The sequence below is a fragment of the Pleurodeles waltl genome, chromosome 6 (assembly GCF_031143425.1).
Source record: "Pleurodeles waltl isolate 20211129_DDA chromosome 6, aPleWal1.hap1.20221129, whole genome shotgun sequence".
Taxonomy (NCBI): Eukaryota; Metazoa; Chordata; class Amphibia; order Caudata; family Salamandridae; genus Pleurodeles; species Pleurodeles waltl.
In genome coordinates this window covers 1,055,888,268-1,055,910,074 of record NC_090445.1, presented here as the reverse complement: position 1 = coordinate 1,055,910,074, position 21,807 = coordinate 1,055,888,268, and the positions used below count along the sequence as shown (strand labels likewise).

Below are 21,807 nucleotides of genomic sequence, written 5' to 3'. Positions count from 1 at the left end.
AGAATTTTTTTTTTTTTACTCTTATTCTCCTCAAGTAGATCCTACGATACACAAGAAAAATATATTTACTCATAAACAATGATTAGATAATCTGAATTACACTTTGACACCTTTTCCATTCAGTCATCAAATTGAAAACAACATCATGACGATGCTCCTATTACTGGTAGGATGGCCACATTTAAAATAAAAAACATCATAACCAAATTAAATAAAGCCCTGAACGACTATTAACGACCATGTATCAACATCCTTGACTACCCAATATGTGCAAAGAGTTCCTCGTCCTTGTTTAAACCCCAAGGATGTTGACTGTTAAGCCGAATAATATACTCGGATTCCAGCTTTCTTAATTTCCTCTCTCTGTCGCCCCCCCCTTGGGGTACTCAACACTCTATCTATTCCAAAAAATGCCATTTTGTTTATCATTCCTGCATGTAGCAAGTTGCAGTGGTGAGCTACTGGGTAAGTTACGTCTTTGTAATTGCTCTCCAATGTTCAAGGATCCGTTTCTTTAATGGAAAGATCGTTCTACCCACATATTGTAGCCCACATGGGCACACTATCACGTAAATTGCAAAGTCTGTATTGCAACTAAGGAATTTTTTGATTCTCTCTTTTTTCCCCTGTTGGTAACACATAGGCCCTCATTACAACCCTGGCGTTAAATCCCACTTACCGCCGTGCTGACGGCCGTCAAGATACCGTGGCGGAAATCCGCTACAGGTATTACGACCCATATCTCGTAATCTGCCACAATACAGACACCCACACAAGTCCACCGCACCAAATGTTAGTGATAAACTGGCGATAGCAAAACCTACACCGTCACGCCAACAGAACTACACCCACACTATCACGACCCACAAATCAACTTGGGGGTCATTGAACCGCGGTAATCCATTGGCGGTACACACCGCTGCACTCAAAATACACACACATTTACAAAACGCAACCATATTGGACAATTCAAAATACACACACCTGATACACATACACATACCACACCCACACACTCACAACAATATAAAACACACACCCACATTACCCACAAACCCTTACAACAAATTTTTTGGAAGAAGCACAGAGAGTGAGAATAACAAACACAACACCAGCATCCACATGCACACAACACCATCACTCATACAACATCCACGCGCCTCAAACAACACACACCAACACAACACATCACACAGCACAACAAACAGCACATCACACATCACCCACACCACATTATGGCACATCAAAGACACCCCAGGTTTTCTGAGGAGGAGCTCAGGGTCATGGTGGAGGAAATCATCCGGGTAGAGCCACAGCTTTTCGGATCACAGGTGCAGCAGACCTCCATTGCAAGGAGGTTGGAGCTATGGGGGAGAATTCTCGACAGGGTCAATGCAGTGGGACAGCACCCCAGAACACGGGATGACATCAGGAAGAGGTGGAACGACCTACGGGGGAAGGTGCGTTCCGTGGTATCAAGACACAAGATTGCTGTACAGAGGACTGGCGGTGGACCCCCACCTCCTCCCCCACAACTAACAACATGGGAGGAGCAAGTATTGGCAATAATTTATCCTGAGGGCCTCGCAGCAGTAGCAGGAGGAATGGACTCTGGTAAGTCATATCTTTACTACTATTTCCCCCCCACCCTACCTGCATGCTATCACAAACTCCTAGCCCAACCCTCACACCCATCACCCCAACACCCCACAGATACCACACTATCACAATCCACACATCCCAAAACCAAGCCCTGCATGTCACACCAATGCATGGACACCCATCACCAAAGCATGTCCAGTACAGATACTCATCCAGGCCCCAAAATCACTAATCACACAAGGGCAAAGACAATAAGCCAAGCACAGGAGTAGAGGGTAACTCACGCATTGCACAAGATGGCACACACAGGTACAATAACTATGCATTTACACCCCAACAGGACCCATAACCAACATCACCGGATAGGAGGCGCCAAACATATCCAGTCCCCCCACAGAAGAGGCCCACAGTAATGATAGCAGCTCTGCACGTGTGGATCAAGAGGACCAGCCCGGCCCATCAGGGACCTCTGGACAGCCGGTTCCCCTGCCACAATCACAAACCACCACTGAACCTCCCCCCTAACAGCCCACCCAGCGGGCCAATCCCTCTGTCCCCACAACATGTCAATCAGCAGTGTGTCCACCACTACAGGAACCCCAGGCAAACCCACCAACCCAAGACAATCAGGGACCTGGGGTCAGTGACAGTGGGCACACGGTTCAGGGGACAGAGGCACAGGATAACAGGGAAACTGGGAGGACTGCTGTGCGACTGGGGGAGGACAGGCCCATAGAACACAAGGCACTCTTCAACACCATGGGAGCACACCATTATTCCCAGGAAACCATGGGCACGGTACTGGCCAAGTTTCAGGAGACCCAGCGGCTGCAGGAGGAACAGTACCTGGGGATCAGGGAGGACTTGAAGTCCATTAACACTACCCTGGTCACCATTGCAGGGGTGCTGGCAGACATGGCCAACACCCTGAGGGACACAGTGGCACACCAATGGGCCCCTGACACTAGCCTGAACGATGAACAGCCCTTCACCTCTGCCAGCGCTAGTGGGCAGGAGGCCCGCCACAGGAACAACAGGCCACCAGCACCCCACCCCCTGCAGAAGGAGAACCAGCCCACAAAAGGTCCCTGAGATCCAGGAACAAGACAGAGAACATTGCCAAGACCCCCACCAGGAAATAAGACTCTCCTTATTGCAACCCTTCTATCCCACTATGTCACCCTCACAACCTTGACCTGCCATTACTCCACTTCCTATGCCCCCTTGGACAATGCACCTCCTATGCCCCCCTGGACAATGCACCTGTGATACCAATAGACTGGACTCTACCATGGACATTCCTCCACCATCACCATCCCCTCCACCATCACCCCAGCCCATTGCACAGCCCCTACACTTATTAGCTCAGGAATAAACACCCTTAAATCACAAATCAATCTGGAGTTACTCTGTACTTTCGCAAATGTGTAATTGCACCTCTCAGAAAAATAGCAATGTCAATGTTCATTTTCACATACCAATGTTTGACATTTGTTGGGCATCAGTAAGCATTGCAGAAGGCAGAAAGTGATACCCAGATCTGTGAAATGGAAAGTCAAAGTGAAATATCAGGGTCCATACACAGAGGTAAAAAGGTAGAATCATGCATTGTCCTATAGTACTATGATATGAGAGGAACAGTGCCAGTCTCTTACCTGTGTCTCACTGGAAGTATTGCATGATGATGTTGTTTCGGTTGTCTATATCTTCTTCTTCTGCCTCCTCTTCTTCACTGTCCACAGGCTCCACAGCTGCCACAAGACCAACATCAGGCCCGTCCTCCTGCAGAAAAGGCACCTGGCATCGCAAAGCCAGGTTGTGCAACATACATCATGCCACAATGATCTGGCACACCTTATTCGGTGAGTAGTATAGGGAGCCACCTGTCAGATGGAGGCACCGGAACCTGGCCTTCAGAAGGCCGAAAGTGCACTCAATTATCCTCCTAGTTCACCCATGTGCCTCATTGTAGCGTTCCTCTGCCCTTGTCCTGGGATTTCTCACTGGGGTCAGTAGCCATGACAGGTTGGGGTAACCAGAGTCACTTGCAAATATTGAGGGACAACTGTTAGACACGCAGTAACCCTTAGGGACAACCCCATACTCAGACACCTATGTCAACTGTGTTAGGACCTTGGGCTCACCTATTAGCCACACACGGTGCCTCTGGGGTTGCCCCATCACATAAGGGATGCTGCTATTTCTCAAAATGTAAGCGTCATGCACTGAGCCAGGATACTTGGCATTCACATGGGAGATGTACTGGTCTGCCAAACACACCATCTGCACATTCATGGAATGGTAGCTTTTGCGGTTTCTGTACACCTGTACATTCCTGCGGGGGGGCAAATGCCACATGTGTACCATCAATGGCACCAATGATGTTGGGCAGAGAAGTCACCTTACACTGTGGGCAAATCCTCCACCTGAGGGAAAACGATGTAGCTGAGCATGTGTTTCAGCAGGGCAGACAACACTCTGGACAACACGTTAGAGAACATTGGCTGTGACATCCCTGATGCCATGGCCACTGTTGTCTGAAAGGACCCACTGGCCAGGAAATGGAGTACTGGCAGGACCTGCATTAGAGGAGGGATTCCTGGGGGGATGGAGGATAGCTGACATAAGGTCTGGCTCCAACTGGGCATACAGTTCTTGGATTGTGGCCCTGTCCAGTCTGTAGGTGATAATGATGTGTCTGTCCTCCATTGTCGACAGGTCCACCAGGGGTCTGTATACCGGAGGATGATGCCATCTCATCATCTGCCCCAGCGGACGTGCCCTATGGAGGAGAAGGGTGAGCAGAGGGTCATACACCACATAGCTTGCACAAGGGTGTGTAGAACAATCGTGATGTAATCGTTGTGTCGTGCTGTCCGTATTCCTGCCCAAAAGTGCTGTGACGCAGTTAGTTGCCCTGCCATGTGCCCTCCTGAAATGGCGGCTGCCTGACCTGTAAGGAGGGACAAGGGGAAATGAGGTAACTGCGCTGGCGTGGTGCAGCGTCGCGGTAGGTGGACGAAGACTGTGGCGCAAATCAGCATTGGTTATCATTGGGCCCTATGGGTTCCAGGAGCCAATGACAATGTAAGCCGGCGGTGACGGTATGTACCGCCACGGACGTGACCGCCATTTTCTATCTGTTCACTCACTTGATACCTGACCTTCAACAGGAGAGGACCTACACTGCAAATGGTGCTGTGACCTGAGTCTGGAAGCGACAATGGCTACAGTGTCTGGGGAAAGGGCCCCTGCCTTCACCGCGGAGGAGTTGGACAACCTGGTGGCTGGGGTCCTCCCCCAGTACACGCTACTGAACGGTCCTCCAGACAAACAGGTGAGTACACTGTGAGCATGATGGATGGGACATGAATGTATGGAGTGGCGTGGATGGAAGATACGGGGGCAGAGGCCAGCATGTGAGGATGGTCAGTGTATGTGTTTCTGGGGCCAGGGTGGGAGGTTTGGGGCCAATGAGTAAGAAGGACCGGACGGGGGAGTAAAATCCATTCTTACCTAACTTTTCCTCTAGGTCAGCACCCACCAGAAGAAGGGTATTTGGCATGCCATCGCCAAGGAATTACGGACCCTTGCGGTCTATCATAGACGGAGCACCCATTGCCGCAAAAGATGGGAGGACCTGCGCCGCTGGAGCAAGAAGACGGTGGAGGCCCAGCTGGGGATGGCCTCCCAACGTGGAACGGGTGCCTGTCGCACCATGACCCCCCCTGATGTACCGGATCCTTGCGGTGGCATATCCTGAGTTGGATGGGCGCTTGAGGGCATCACAGCAGCCACAAGGGGGTGAGTACAGTCTCATTCAGCTGACTCAGTGCACTTTATGAAGTTTCTGGGTGGAGAAAGTGGGCTGTGGGTTCCCCTAGGCCAGGGTAGATCCATTGTTAGGCAGGCTCAGTGGCACTCCAACCCCAAAAGTGGTAGTGGGCCTCTACACCTAGTCAGGCTCCTGTGGGTGCCAGGTGTGCATCAAATGGGTCTAGGCACCGTCCCCCATGGGCATGTGATTTTCCCCTGAACTGTTAGTGCATGGCCTAGTGCATAGGACTGCTCCCTGTGTGTTGTGTCCGCCAACGGTGGTGTTGTTGCAGGTATTGACCATGTGTCTCTTCTGTCTTTCCTCCCCTTTTTGTTGTGTCACCCTGTCCTTTTGTCCATTAGCATCATCGGGCAGAGGAGCTTTGGCATCGGAGCAAGAGGGAGCTGCAACCCACATGGCCCTGGAGGGTGAATGTACGGAGTCTGAAGGCACTAGTGGGACGGAGGGCGAGGGGAGCTCCACGACGAGGACAGGAGGAGACACCAGTGACAGCGACTCCTCCTTTGATGGGAGCTCCCTTGCGGTGGCGGGCACATCTATGCCCACCGCACCAACAAGTACAGCTGCCACTCCCCCTACCAGCACCGCCCTCCCAGCAGCCCCTCAGCATGTTTCCCGTGCCCGCTCTCCCAGGAGGGTGGCATCTCCTACGCCCCAGGCACCTCAGGCCCTGCCGGAGTCAGCCCTGCTGCCCTCGGGGGGGGTATTGACCTCCTGAGATCCCTCACTCTTGGCAATCAACCATTCTGAATGCCATCCAGGGTGTCGAGAGGCATTTGCAACAAACAAATGCGAACCTGGAGGGCATTCATTCTGGCGTGGCAGCCCAACAGAGAGCATTTCAGGCTCTGGCCTCAGCACTGATGGCAGCCCCTGTCCATATGTCCAGCCTCCCCCCTCCAACTTCTACTACCCAGACTCAATCCCCTGTACCTCAGCATATCCCAAGCACACCATCAGACCAGCATACACCCTCATCAACACACAAGAGTGGACATGGCAAACATAACTGTACCTCAGCATATCCCCAGCACACCATCAGACCAGCATACACCCTCATCAACACACAAGAGTGGACATGGCAAACATAAGCACCACACATCCCACAGGCACTCACACAAGCACCATCCCCATGCAGACACACCAACATCCACTGCCTCCACTGTGTCCCCCTCCTCCACGTCCTCCTCCTCCCTCCCAGTCTCGTCTCCATTCACACCTGCATGCACTACATCCTCAGCCACTACCTCCATCACCAGCACGCGCATCACCACACACTGCTCACATGCTATCACCACCCCCACTACCATGCACACGTCCCCTGTGTCCTCTACCAGTGTGTCTGTGAGCCCTCCCCCCAAACTACACAAACGCAGGCACACACCCACTGAACAGCCATCCACCTCACAACAGCCTCCAGCCCATGCACCCTCACCCAAACTCAGCAGACGTACACCTCCTACAACCTCTATCTCTTCCTCCACTCCCAAACCCTCTCCATCTTCCCGTCCCATTGTGTCTAAAAAACATTTCCTGGTTAACATTGACCTCTTCCCTACACCCCCCGTCCTTCCCCTAGGGCCAGGATGTCCAGATCCCAGCCCAGCACCTCAGCCACAAAATCCTCGAGCACTGTGGTCCCTGCAAGTCCAGTAACATCGCGGGCAGCACCCATCAGGGCTGCCAGTGTGCCACTTAGTGAGGCCAAGGATCACCCTATTCCGCCACCTGCCAAGGTGAAGAAGGGGCCCACATGCCGTAGGGAAAAGCCACACCAACCACCCAGCAAGCCATCATCCAAGACAAAAGAGGACAGTGCCAAGGTCCCAGCAGCAACTTCTAAGGTGGGGAAGGGACACAAGGCTAAAGGGAAGTCAGCTCAGGGCACGGAGCCTCCGGGTGAGGGACTGATGTCACCCCTTCTGCAAGACAGAACAGCAACCTGTACAGCGGTGGCCAACGCCACAAACACCTCTACCTGCAACGCCACCTGGACCGCCACCTGCACGTCTGCTGCCTCTGCAACAGTCCCCAGCATCATCCCCAGTGGGCAGCCGTCCGAGGCTGCAGGAGACGTCCTGCTGTCTCCCTCCACAGGTGCTGACACATGCACACCGCCTGCATCTCCGCCACAGACACTGCCGCAACCACCGCCACCTGCCCCGCGACGTGCTCAGACAGTGCCACAACAGCCGAAATGAACATAATTACCAGTGGGCAGCCATCCGAGGCTGCAGGAGACGTCCTGGACCCTGCACAGACTACATGAGGCACCACTACCAGCACTGGCAATACCAGCAGTTCGCAGGCAAAGTCGCCGCAGGGTGGAGTGTGTCTCTGCCTCCATGGAGTATCATGCTACCTGTTCCCAGAAAATCTCATGGCTCACACACTCAGGAGAGGGAATGGGAACTGCCACACACCATGTGCAGCATTCTGGGCACCAAGCCCCCTCCAGAACCAGTGGAGAAAAGCATCCTCTACCCCAGTCCTTGGCAGGATGAAGCACTTTGGGCACAAAGCCCCCTCCAGAATCAGTGGAGAAAAGCATCCACTACCCCAGTCCTTGGCAGGATGAAGCACTCTGGGCACAAAGCCCCCTCCAGAACCAGTGGAGAAAAGCACCCACTACCCCAGTCCTTGGCAAAATGAAGCACTCTGGGCACCAAGCCCCCTCCAAAACCAGTGTAGAAAAGCATCCACTACCCCAGTCCTTGGCAGGATGAAGCACTCTGGCCACAAAGCCCCCTCCAGAACCAGTGGCGAAAAGGATCCACTAGAGAGACTGTGGCTTTGCACTCTCCAGGACCAATCAGTGGGCAACCCACCCACTTGAGAGACTTGTGAGACTGTGGCTTTGCGCTCCCCAGGACCAAACAGTGGGAAACCCACCCACTTGAGAGACTTGTGAGACTGTGGCTTTGCACTCCCAGGATCAAACAGTGGGCATGGAGCCCCCTCGTGGCGCAGTGGCGTCGTCCCTTCACCTGGCTGAGGTGCCCCCCCTCCCCTTCCCCCTGAGGTGCCTATTTATTTTCGACCTGATGCCCCTGCAGTGTTCTCTCCGTTTTGAGGCAGGTATCATGTGTGGGCTAAATATATTTTTCATGTATATCCTAGGATCAACTTGAGAAGAATAAGAGTAAATTAAAAAAAAAAAAAGAATCTTCGATGTCTATGATTTGTTAGAGGTTATATACCTAAGGTAGGAGGGGCCATGGTAATTTTGAATTTTTTCTTTGTGGGCTAATGAAGAAGACCGTGATGGTTGAAACGCGCTGCCCTACTTTTGCATGTGAAAATTGAATATTTGAAATTTGACAGGGATTTATTGGTCTGAATAAACATTTCAGTTGTCTGGAGTGCCAGCGTTTGAACTTTGTTTGGTGGAATATTGGAATGGGTCCTGCGCCCATAATGGAGCACCAACCTCGCTAGGCAAGCGCAGGAAGAACAGCAGGAGTTTTTCAAGTTTTATATATATATATATATATATATATATATATATATATACACTAGTGGGCACTAGGTAGTCATAATTAGGACCTACTTTGTATAGATAGAAAAAGCGTTTTTTGTTTTGGTAATAACTTTGGCACTTTCCGATGAATCTTCACAACATTTTCCAAGAAAATACAGCGCTCACTTTGGGGTCAGTCTGGAAAGTTTTGTGATCAACCGTCAAGTGGAGGGACGAGAAAAAGGGTGGGTCCCAAAACCTTCTTTTCCATTCATTTTTCCACAGGGCTTTTGAACAGCAATAGCGCCCAAACCACTGAATTACACCAAATTTGGCAGAAAGGTACCTCATGGCCCAGAAAGAGGCCTTGTTGTTATTTGATGTAAATCCATTCAGTTGTTTTTGAGATAATAAAGAAAATCCAAATTTGTTTATATACGTACACAAAGGCTTCACAAACCCTCCCAATCTCGTGCTGAAATGTGATTGGCTGCCTACGCTTCAACAAGAAAGTGTTGGCAGCCACCATGGGGCACTACTTCAGCATAGTCTCAGAAAAAACGTATAAAAAAAGAAAAGGGGACAGGGTAGGGACACCCTGACCTCTTTGCTCTGGTGATGGGGACCCAGAAGGACCCCCCCCCCCCCCCCGGGGCAAAAAAGCATATTTTTTTTAACGTTTTTGCAGATGTCGTGGTGGATCTGCTGACATTTTTTTTTAAAAGCAGGCTCCCACCCTTGGTAATGCTGAGGCCCCTGGCTGGGCCAAGTCCTGGGGGCATTGCCATTTTAATGTGGGGCCCCCCACCCTCCCCTGCCCTGAGGACTGCCATCTCCTCAGGTCACCAAAGTAAAACTAATACATAGCCCCGGAAACCACCACCTCGGGGGCACTAATCAGAAGTGATGTGGGGGCTGCCCGGCACCCCGCATCCCTGGGAACTGCCACCTCCCCAGGGCACTAATCAAAAGTAATGCAGCAGGGCTGCCTGCTCCCGCCTCCCCCACAACCCTGGGGACCACCACCTTCCTGGGGCACTGATGAAAAGTAATGCGGGCTGCCTGGGACTGCCACCTCCCCGGGGCTAATTTAAAAAGAGCTAAAGGGTCGGTCTCGGACCCCTAGACCCTGGGGACCACCACATTTATGTGAAAGTCCAGGCCTACGGGCTTCGGCGATGCTTGTTTCTTTTTTTTTATAGAGGCAGATACCACCTGCCGGAATCACACTTTCTACTAAATTGCCACCGCCACGCATACCACCGCAAATATTATCAATTCCAAAGCCAATCCTCTTCAATACTACACTCCCACCAGTACAAAACACCCAACCATGAAAACACTAAGTAATCCAATACCAAAACCACCATGAATACCGACAAAACCAATATCACCTCCACTAAGACCACCAATATCACACCATCACCAGTACCACGGACAACACCTCTACCGTAGGCATAATTGATTTGTATTCACTTGAAAAGTGACGTACTGCTTTCCTATTTTTCATTTTCTCGTTCTGTCAGTCCCTTACCATTGTCTGAAACAGTTGGTCCCTCATCTGTCAAAATGTTCCTTGGGCCCAAATTAGTAGCTCACATGAGACATGACACAATTGAGAACCAAAATGAGGCATCTGAGAAAAGCCTCTTGGGCTTATACTGTGTTTCGAAGCATCATTATTTTTTTGTGCTTTCTCCTAAACAATAAATATTTTTTTTATCCGCAACAGGTGTAATATTTGTAATTTTAATGAGTATTTCAGCAGGTTCCCCGTGCTCAAAGAGATGTTTCCAGGGCGTGTTTGAGCATGTTTGTTCCTAACGCAAGAACACACTTACAGGCATGCATAATTTCCATTGTAAAACCTGCATACTTTCTCCTTAACTATAATTTCTCATTCTGAGGTTGTTTAGAATAAATATTCGAAGTAGCAAGGTTGAGATGCGTGGTAAAAGTCTGCTCGTAATTGGAGTTTGTGCGCATATTCCCATTGTGAGGTTTGGCGCTCAGACGTGTCCTATATACATCAAAAGCGGATTGTTTTTACTCTTTCATTGGCGTACGTGAGTTTTCACACCATGCCTGCAGGGAGAAAAATATTAGTATCAGCCAGAAAGGAATTTACATTTAGATCATTTTAATGCACATTCTGTACCCACTATGAAATATGTTTGGAAAGAATTAGTGCAGCCGCCTTGTTTGGTTCAGGCACATGCATTTATCTTCCATAGAATTTAAATCAATATTGTGACATTGGGCATTTGAAACCTTTAGGTCCTTCAGCCTTGTTTGACTTTCAGTAGTTCACACTGTGAACACTCAGCATATTGGGTTTGCTGAATTCATGGAAGTCATTTTGCAGAGCGGGGCATATGTAAATAAATAATATTCACTTCAAATTTCTTACACATAAAAGTGGCGAAAAATAAGTACAACTGAAACAAATGGTTTTTAAGTTCTTTCGAGACATCTGTATTTGTTTTTATATGTTTGTACTGATCTGATTATAATATTCAATGGAAAAATCATACATAAAAATGTAATATAAATGACTATGCTCGTCGCCAATCTCGGATCTTCAGCCCCCCTAAAAGAACCAGATGGGGGCGGGAAGGCCAATACATCTGACAATGGCACATCAAGGTAAAAGACTGATCCCTGTCAAAAGGATAAACCTCTTGCCGACCTCCGAAGCCTCTTATTGGCTGTGGACACTTAGGGCGGGGGGTTGGAGGGAAAGGAAGGAGGGACAGTGATGTTTTAAGACATGGGCAAAGTAGGCAGTTGCATAGGGCCGCCACATTCCAGGGCCCCTCTGGGAAAGTGAATTTTCTCTCTGTTAGACTGCTATGCATCCTATTTGTCTATCCAAATGCCTCTACCTCTGTCTCTCTATCATCCTGCTTTCATTTTAAGGATTTTTTTGGTCCCGAACAAGACATATTTCGAATGTTTTTGTTTGACCCTGTTAAAGTTTAACGTATAATTTAGTATTGTTTGGCATAATGAGGGCTTGAATTAGAAGGTAATGGGCAATATATGTTTACAGTTCCTTTGGGAACATGTGCATAATGTGTTGTCTCAGGGCACAGCTCTATTAAATCTGAAGCTGAAAAAGAATAGGTTCACATGCTCTGCCACATAAGTTGCTATACCCATCACTTATATTCCTCAGGGATACCCTTTGTCATCACTATTATTTTACAAACGCATGAGAGCACTGGGATGAGGAATCTCTTCAATTTCTTCCTTCAGTGCCCAGTTCTGCATGCAGTTTCACCGAATGCCTGTAACACAAGCATCACTTGTTACAGAACTGGTGCTTATGCCTGAATGATATCAAGTCTCCTTATCCAAGAACTTATTAGGGGTTCAGTAACTTTCTCTTGGCTCAAGGAGTCGGATGCTTCTTCTTCCTCTGTTTTGTCAGTAAAGACCTTTGAGTGTGGTTGGACCATGAGCTCTACTTTGCCCAACTGTTAGTAGGGTTTGCTGGAGAGGAAAACACCCCAGAGGAAGATTTAGGCCAGTACATGCATGTGGATGTGTTGCCGGTGATATTTCAAATTTAGCCTTGAAAATTTGAGTGTGCTCATGGGAAGGGAGGGGGGGAGTTAGTGTGTCAAGCAACCTGTACCCAATGGCTTACACTAGTCGCTACCCAGTGGTTTCTCAGTACTACTCCTGCAGGCTTGTTCCCTTCTCTCTCCCATTTCTTCTTTCTTCTTTCTACTGAATTTATGCAAGGTGCATTTTGCCCCCCTTTGCAGGTTTCCCAACCCACATTGCAGAAATGTTCTTCTCCTGTGTCTGCCGAAAGTACAAGGCGCATCTTTGGGGTTGGGTTTGGGTCGATTGTGATAGGGGGTGCGCAGCATGGTTGTTGTTTTGTAAAGCATTACAATGAGTATGTAAAGCATGGGACGAGTGAAAGTGAAATCCAAGAGTGAACATATAACATGCATGGATGCAGGTGTGTAGCAGATGGCTGCAAAAATGCAAAGTGAACGTCATTTAGTTGTGGACTGTAGTGCTTAAATTGTTAAAAAAAATAAAAAAAAGGTAAGCAGGCCCTTCTCAAAAGCCCACTGCACTTTGCACCACCAATTGCCCCTGTCAGCTCTGCCAATGTGAATATTAACACAATCACTAAACATCACTGCCCAACACATGTGACAATGCAGACTATGTCAGGCCTCCCAAAGCTATAAGAATGGCCTAGATGGCTGGTATTATTAATTTCTAATGTATATTTAAATATTAAGCATTCTTGTTGTGCTCACCTCAAAATAAAGCAAATAGTGCCACCATGTGTTAGGCTGTCATAAGTGCTGGTGTTGAGAATGTAGATTTTCCTAGTAATTTATGACAGAAAGTCTTAATTTTATTAAAGACACGGAGGCGAATATTATGCGTTCTTTTCTTACTTTATTTTAAACAGCAGCAGTCAAGAACTACAGCTCCCAAGGGGGTTAGCGCCAGACTAACCAATGGGAGTAAAACAGGAACTAAAACTAAGCCAATCAGCACAAGCCATCAACCATAGAGAGTACCCTTGACTGCAAACAGCCCTCTTTTCTTGAGCGAGTAAGTCAGATAGAGTCATAAAACAAAGGATAAATAAGTCCGACAATTGCCAATGCCAAGGAAACGGAACAAAACTCTTGGACCACAGCGATGAATCGAGAAGCAGATGAAGGTGGCAGGAGATCCTGAGAAGGTTGCGATGATGCATCCGGAGGTTTCTTCTTGAAGAGGGAGAGTGAGGAGCCAGCGGCGTTATCCGGAAGTTGGAGGAAGTGCTGGAGTCGCTGGGAGGGAGAAAAAAGTACATATTAATAGAAGTACTGTGGTGGGATAATATTTGCCTCTGTGTCTTTAATAAAATTAAGACTTTCCGTCATAAATTACTAGGAAAATCTACATTTTATGACAAGACCGGAGGCTCTATTATGCAAGTTTAAAGCTTGTCAATAACAATTGAAGAAGCAGATCTAACAGGTTTACAATAGAAAGTTTTAAACACATTGTCATTGGACCAATCTGCTGACCTGAGAATGTCCTCTAAACTGGACCCCAGGGCAAACGCCTTGGAGGCCATGGCTCTCCTGGAAGAATGAGCTCCAAAAACGGAGATGTCAATCCCCGCTAAGGACATGATCCATTTAACCCAATGGGCTAGAGTTGCCGAAGACACCGGTTTGTGGGGTTTGCGAAAGGAGATCAACAATTGATTGGAAGAGGACGTTCTCAGGTTAACAGTTCTCTTTTCATATTCTTTTAAACAAAGGCCCACACATAGTTTTGGCTTGTCGGGGAAGAAAGGGTAGAAGACAGAATGTAAATTAGTTTTCGTACGTTTGGAAATGTGAAACAAAACCCCCGAAGGTAAGAATTGGCGGGCAGAGACGTCTAAGGACTTAACATCCGAAGTCCTTTTGATAGAAATTAAGCATAGCAACATAGTAAGCTTGGCCGAAAGCATTTTAAGCGAAAGGCTTGAATTATCTGGCCAAGAAAGAAGTAGATTCAACACTAGGGAGACGTCCCAGACATGAGAATATTTGGCAGAAGGGGGTCTGGAGAGTTTCACGCCTTTTAAGAGGCGACAAATCAAAGGATGGATCCCGATAGGGTTGCCATGAATGTGTGAGTGGTTCATGGATATAGCAGATCTGTAAAGGTTTATTGGCCGATAGGACATGCCTAGACCCGCCTGGGCGGTTAGAAAATTGATAATTAAATTTAGATCTGTTGAAAAGGGATTGGCACATTTTCCCACACACCAGCTTGACCAAAGAGTCGAAGCTGATGTGTATGCTCGCCTTGTGCCGGGTGCCCATGCGTTATTGATCAACTCTGAAGCCTCTGACGAAATAGCGAAGGACTGTTGGGAAGACCGGAAATGTTCCAGGCTGACAGGGTTAATGACTTGGTGAGAATCAGGTTGTGGGGACATCCGAAAGGGTCTAGAAGGAGTGACGGAAAAATCGGGAGTAGGATTGGAAAGTCCACCGCGAGTTCGAGTAGGGGTGGAAACCAAACCTGTGATTGCCAAAAGGGGACCAACAGGACAAGAGACGCCTTCTGACGTCTGACCTGATTTAAGACTCTGTTGATTAGAATAAATGGAGGGAAGGCATAATTGAGAGTTCGGGACCAGTCTTGGAGGAAAGCGTCTGTAGCTATGGCAAGTGGATCCGGGCGCCAGCTGCAAAAGTGAGGAAGTTGGGCGTTGAGTCTGGACGTAAAGAGATCTACCTGGAAAGGACCCCATTTTCTTTCTATTTGGCGAAAGACTGAATGGTGTAATTTCCAATCGCTGGAGTCCGATAAGTGGCGTGAATGCCAGTCTGCATTGGAATTCAAAGAGCCTGGGAGATATTCGGCTATGAGGGAAAATTTGTGGGACAGACAAAATTCCCAGAGGCTCTTGGCCAGTAGAGCAAGAGGCTTAGATCTGGTGCCTCCTAAGTGGTTGATGTAACGTACCGCTGAAATATTGTCTATGCGGAGTAGGATAGAGCATCGTGCTCTGTTTTTCGTAAAGCTTCTGATCGCAAAGGAGCCTGCAAGAAGCTCTAAACAATTTATGTGCAATCTGGACTCCTCTGTGGACCATGTACCGCCAGTCGATATCGAACCACAGCGGGCGCCCCAACCCGTGAGACTTGCATCTGATTCTAACACAAGATCGGGCACAGAGGGGAAGATGGATCTGCCGTTCCAAGCCTCCAAATGGGATATCCACCATTGAATTTCCATTTGGGATTCTTGGTCTAGAGACACGAGGTCGGAAAAGGCCAATCCTCGACGGAGATGAAGAATTTTGAGGCACTGGAGAGCGCGGTAATGAAGGGGTCCTGGGAAGATGGCCTGGATCGAAGAAGAGAGAAGACCGACGACCCTTGCGAGCGCTCTGAGTGAGATAGTGTCTTTTTGAAGAGTTAGAATCAACTCTTTTTTTATTGCAGAAATCTTGGAATGAGGAAGAAGCAGAGAGGCCGACACCGAATCTATTTGGAAGCCTAGAAACTCTATCTGTTGCGAAGGAAGGACCACGGATTTTTCGTGATTGATAAGGAAACCGAGTTCTGTGAGAAGGGTGGATGTTAAGTGAAGATGGTTCAGCAGGGAAGACTTGCTCTGGTGCATGATCAGTATATCGTCGAGGTAGATAATAAGTCTGATGCCCAGAGATCGGAGATAGGTCACAACCGGTTTCAATAGTTTTGTAAAGCACCAGGGAGCGGAAGATAGGCCAAACGGGAGAGAGGAAAAATGAAATGTTTTTGAATTCCAATGAAATTGTAAAAACTTCCTGTGAGAGGGATGAATAGGAATGGTTAGATATGCGTCCTGCAAATCTAGTCTGACTAGCCAATCGAATTGGAGTAAAATATCCCTGAGATGGATAATGGTTTCCATCTTGAAATGACGATAGACGACGAATTGATTGAAAGATTTTAGGTTGATTACTGGTCTTAACTTTTTGTTCTTTTTGTGAACGAGGAAGATAGAGCTGATGAAGCCTGAAGGGTCTGGAGTGCAATAGTGGATAGCCTCTTTTTCTAAAAGGGATTGGATCTCTAAAGAGATTAGAGAGGGCATTTAGAGAGAAAAACTTGGGAGGGGAGGAAGATAGGATTGGAAGGGGGGGGGAGAAGTTCGATATGGTATCCCCGAATAGTGGAAAGGACCCATGGGTCTGTTGAAATTGACTTCCATTTTTGGAGGAAGAAGCAAAGACGACCTCCTACGGGAGGGCCAGAACGTTGGCTTACCTTGATTATTGGACGATCTGGAGTAGCGTTGGCCACGATTGCGGAAGCCCCTTGATCTTTTTGGGTAAAAGTGGGGTTTGAATTCCTGGGAATAAGGGTTGTATGAGTTTGAGTATCCTCTTGAGCCTTGATTTCTGTATGAGCGGCCGGTAAAGCGGTTCCTACCTCTACCGACCCGGGCAAAAACACGTTGGTTGAAGACCTTTTTTATTGATTGTTGGGCTTTGTCCAGTGATGAGAAGGTCGAAACAAAACGGCTAAGGTCCTTAATGAATGAAGCGCTGAAAAGGTTACCGTTGGCCTGGATGCCGGGATCCCGAGTGGCTAAATTAGCCAGGTTAGGGTCCATCCTGAGAAGAAGGCCTTTGCGTCTCTCATGGATAATAGCGGAATTCGCGTTGCCCAAAAGACAGAAGGCTCTTTGAGTGCAAAGAGAAAGATCTAAGGGATCAATAGGAGAGTCCTCTAATCTGGCTGATTCGGCCAGATCAAAAATTCTTGCTAGTGGACCGACCACATCCAAGAGTTTATCCTGGCACGTGGTCCAGGTCTTGTCCACCCCTTTGCGGGGGTCCTTGCTGAATTTGGTAAAGAAAGTGATGAGACTCTCATCAATAGTCGGTGTTACGGTAATGTTGGAATCCAACGACGGTCTAGGGCATTCTGATTTCAGTTTGGACCGTGTTTGTTTGTCTAAAGGTAGTCGTAGGCGGGAAGAGATATATTCGCCTACATGGTCCAACGGGAGCCACTCTGTTGAGTTAGCGTGATGAATGAGGGACGGATCAAACATGGGAACGCCCTCAGAGTCCACCACACTGGTGGAGGGGCCACCTGAAAATAGTTTGATACGTTTATGGGGGGGAGAGGAAGGGGAAAACGTATCGTCAGGATTATCAGACTGGGATGAGTTGTCCATGTCTTCATCGTCTGTGTCCAATATTTTCGAAATCACAATCTTTTTTGGCTCAGGAATATGTTTTGATTTTGCTTTACATTTTGAAAGAGGTGTCGAATTTTTTGCGGAAGTCCCCTCCTTGGAAGGAGGCCTGAGAGGAATCAAGTCCTCAGTCTGGTGTAAGGCAAGCTCACTCTCTGTCTGTGCGCCTTTACGTGATTTAAGTGAAAATAATTTTCGTTTTCTGCTTTCCCCCGCAGAATGGGCCATAGAATTGGACACCATGGACATGACTGAGTTCTCAATGTTCTTAGACATTTTATCCATTGATGCTTTTAAAGCATTTTTCACTGAGGATTGAATAAAATCGTTTAAATCCTGTTTGAAGGATTCCTCATCCTCCCCAGAGTCTGACCTTAAAGATGAACTACAATCCATAATGGATTTTTTTTTATAAATGGTAAACACCAGGAAACTATACACAGGGGTATCAATAAAACGTTTGTGAAGCAAGGGTTAATGAGGGAGCAGCACGCTCCCTGGGGCACGATATGGCTCCTCCCCAGAGGCGGGGACAAAAGAAAGAGCCGGTTGGGAGGAATTCAGCAATGAGCGGCGCGTCGAGAAGGAAAGCCGTTTTGTATCCGCGGGAGGCCGGAGACCCGCAAGGTTGCTGGAAACCGGCTGTCGAAGACGCGAGGTAAAGTAAACAACTTCTGACAGATGCGCGTCTGCTTTATCGCGCACGCTGGCTCAACGCAGAAGAGAGGAGCAATTAGAACGCGGCAGTTAGCGCGCGTGGAAAACTAACGGCTGCACGAAGGGTGGGGGGGGGCAGTAATAAATCTACCATAACGGTAAAAATAGCAAGTCACAAGGAAAATATCCAGTTATAAACGATATCAAATCATTACATGGAAACACATTTGAAAAACGAACATTAGAATATACGAACGACCAAAAGAGAGTACTTATCTTGAATGCGAGCAGCAAGAAAAGAGGGCTGTTTGCAGTCAAGGGTACTCTCTATGGTTGATGGCTTGTGCTGATTGGCTTAGTTTTAGTTCCTGTTTTACTCCCATTGGTTAGTCTGGCGCTAACCCCCTTGGGAGCTGTAGTTCTTGACGGCTGCTGTTTAAAATAAAGTAAGAAAAGAACGCATAATAGAGCCTCCGGTCTTGTCATAAAATTAAATGCTCGTGCTGAACACCAACAAACTCCGGACTGAAATTAAGCAGTAGTGGACGGTGTGGATCAAAATGCTGTGGCAAGCCCTATGCTCTTTTTTATAACCTTATTGTTTTGCGGGCTCCTAAATATATACTCACAATATATCTTCATTTCCAACGCTGCATACTGCTGAGAGGGAAAGTATCTGTCATACAGAAGCAGCACCACATTGAGCTGACTGGGGGTCTTATTAGGATCATGTTTGGATTGCTGCAGCATTAACTGTGTTTTCGATGGCAACAGAGCAGCGCACTTTGAGAATAACAGTTCTTCTCCCTGAACATAATCAAATCCCTGACTGTGCAAAGGTGTTGGTGCCCTAGAGCCTTTGGGAAGTATTTCTCATCTGATCCCAGGTCCATCTTCACTTATTACAGGTACTAATATTGTATAGGGGTACCTTTAACTCTCGTCTTGTTAGGATTTCTGCAGCATTAACTGTGTTGGGCCACTAACAAAACATGAACCCCCTTAAGGAATGTAATATCGGTTGATCAGAGTCTGCCTGAAGCTAGAGAAATTAGCCTGTATCAATCCAGCCCTGTAAGAGTTGCACTTGCTCCCAATTACTCAGACATGTGGGGGCTGCCTTCAAAAACTGATGTATCACTACGGCTCTGACCACGTCCTCCCATCAGAGAATGCAGATATGATCACCACAGCTCTGTAAATCCTTTAGCTCAGACCTGACGAATCAACCTAGCCTGCAAGTCTTCAGAGAACTTCTGAGGATGAAACACTATACTGTATAGTGGAACTTTCATTATATCAAGATAGCTCTTGGATGTTCCCAGCTCTCCTAACAGGGTTTGGGTACCTCTATCATGTCCTTTGCTTGATGCATCCTCCGTCCACATCTGTGACATGCCTTATTGCCAGAGCACCTTCTTCTATGAAGTTAGATGGGTGCATGAGAGACCGACCTCTGACAACCAACTGTCACTTTAAAGTACTCAGAAGGCAATATTCGCTACTTGCAATTCCTGCACCAATTACATGCAAGTTACTGTAATAGAGGCAATTATTTAGATCGGATAATGTATCCACCCACTGCTGACGTCAGACTGTGCTTTGCAGTTAGCGTGACAGATATATTTTCTCTCCCTCTCTCTTTCTTTGCAATTGTTTCACCCAATCCCCCTTCTCGCATACATCCATCCAACCTCCGCTTGCCCACCAAACATTCAAAAATGACCGCCCACGCATGCTCATGCATACACACTTGTCATCTTCTAACGGGCATTAGTTATATTTTACCAAGTGACATTCAGATATGGTTGTCGTGGATTTCTGCGCATCCACAGCAGCTATTGTTGAACAGGATTTGTTAAAATACAACCAAATGCTTCCAAAGTTGGCTACCACAGATGCGCACGCTCATTCTGGGACCAAAAAAGTGGTAACATTGTTTGAGGTTTTACATTCACTAATTACCATGATGATGGCATCACAGAAAAATACATCACATGGCAATTAACTGGATGATTACACCATAGTACGTGTCAGTACATAATACGTAGCTCAGATCAGAGGACATTACTCTGTGGTCAACAACCCAGAAGCAATGATAATAAATTACACAATGTAAAATGAGTGATTGGTGTGCACAGAGACCAGTCTCAAGTTTTACACCATACCTTTTTATCAAGAAACATTTCACTCACAATAAAGGAGTAACTGAGTAAGGATCTGTAGCAAATGCTTTTTAAGGAGCCTTCTATGAAACCTGTCTTATTACATAAACACGCAGTTTCTTCACATGCAAAATTCCACAAATATTGACCAATCAAATGCAGAGTTGCCATAAATAGGATTGCCAATAAAGGAGCTTATTTGAAGCCCAGTGTGTGTGTACTCTTTTTTTCCTATTTTTGTTATGAAATTAATTTTGGTTGACAGCTGAAGCTGTCTCTATCTAGACCTAAACAGAGAACATAAATATGTCTGTTAATGAGTGCTCAGCCCCGTACATCTTAAGTGAGGTGTAAATGAATATGTCATTTTCCTCTTCCAGTATGCAAGCAAGGATCATGAAGAGGAAGGAAAAAAGAGATACGAAGCTCAAAAACTAGAACGTCTGGAAACAAAACAGAGAAATGGTGACATAATTTTGCCAGTAATCAATCCAGGTAAGCATCTCATTTGTAATTGAGTTTCTCTTAAAAGCATTGACTATTTTTTCAAGTGTTCAGCAACCCTGATGCTCCAAATCTCCCCAACATTTAAGGGGCTCTTCTCGAAGCCCTTTATACCAATTCAGTGCGAAACAGCTTTTTCGATCCCTTTGCTTAGGATAGCAGGCAAATGTTCAGTTCCAGCTGGGCCTGCAGCTTTTCTCCAAGGTAGCACAACACACTCTGTTTCTTGAAACTCTCAATCCTCTTGCAACAGTCAGGAAGCAGATCACCAGTGGTGGCATCACTGGAAAGACCTTGCACTGTCTTTATGTAGGGTGACACAAAGCTAGCATTCCTTGTAGTCTTTCAGAGGCCAAGATATAGGCTGAGCAGGTCCAGTCTTTAGTTGTTTTTGAAACAACAATTTTCTCAAACAGCAGTCTCCGTCTGTGGGTCTCTTTGACTTCTTTAATCCAAGCAGCACTCTGATTCTTAAAGAGCGGAAGCCCCAGATTATACGGTGTGACATAGCAGTGGTTAGTGAAAATCCTGTACCTATCCTGGCATAGTTACCATGAGGTTAATTTGCAGAATCTTCCACACTTACTCTAACATGTCAGTAAATCTATCCTCGATAGTACTTTCCTAGATATGTTCAAAATTGGAGATAGCCTATCTCAGTTCTTTGAGCTTCCCAAAGGTTTCTATTTTAAAATGAGATATACCTCCCTTCCCCTACATTGGAAAGCCTACTCAAATTGGTTCTTGACCTCTACCCTGAGAGAGAGGAGTCAGTGAGTCTATGGGAAGCCTTGCTTCAAAGGACTGATGCTGCAATGAAACATCTAATTGTTCCACTCTGTCTTTCTGTGGGA

At 47.2% G+C, this 21,807-nt stretch overlaps 1 protein-coding gene across 1 annotated transcript in view; it reads left to right on the top strand.

Annotated features, from left to right (window-relative positions):
* The window catches only part of ACOT7 (acyl-CoA thioesterase 7), a 1,119,500-nt gene that overhangs the window by 558,413 nt on the left and 539,280 nt on the right, over positions 1-21,807 (top strand). Inside the window, exon 5 of the mRNA XM_069240010.1 lies at positions 20,830-20,944. Within this exon, the coding sequence (XP_069096111.1) occupies positions 20,830-20,944 (115 nt within the window). The remainder of the gene's footprint in view (positions 1-20,829; positions 20,945-21,807) is intronic.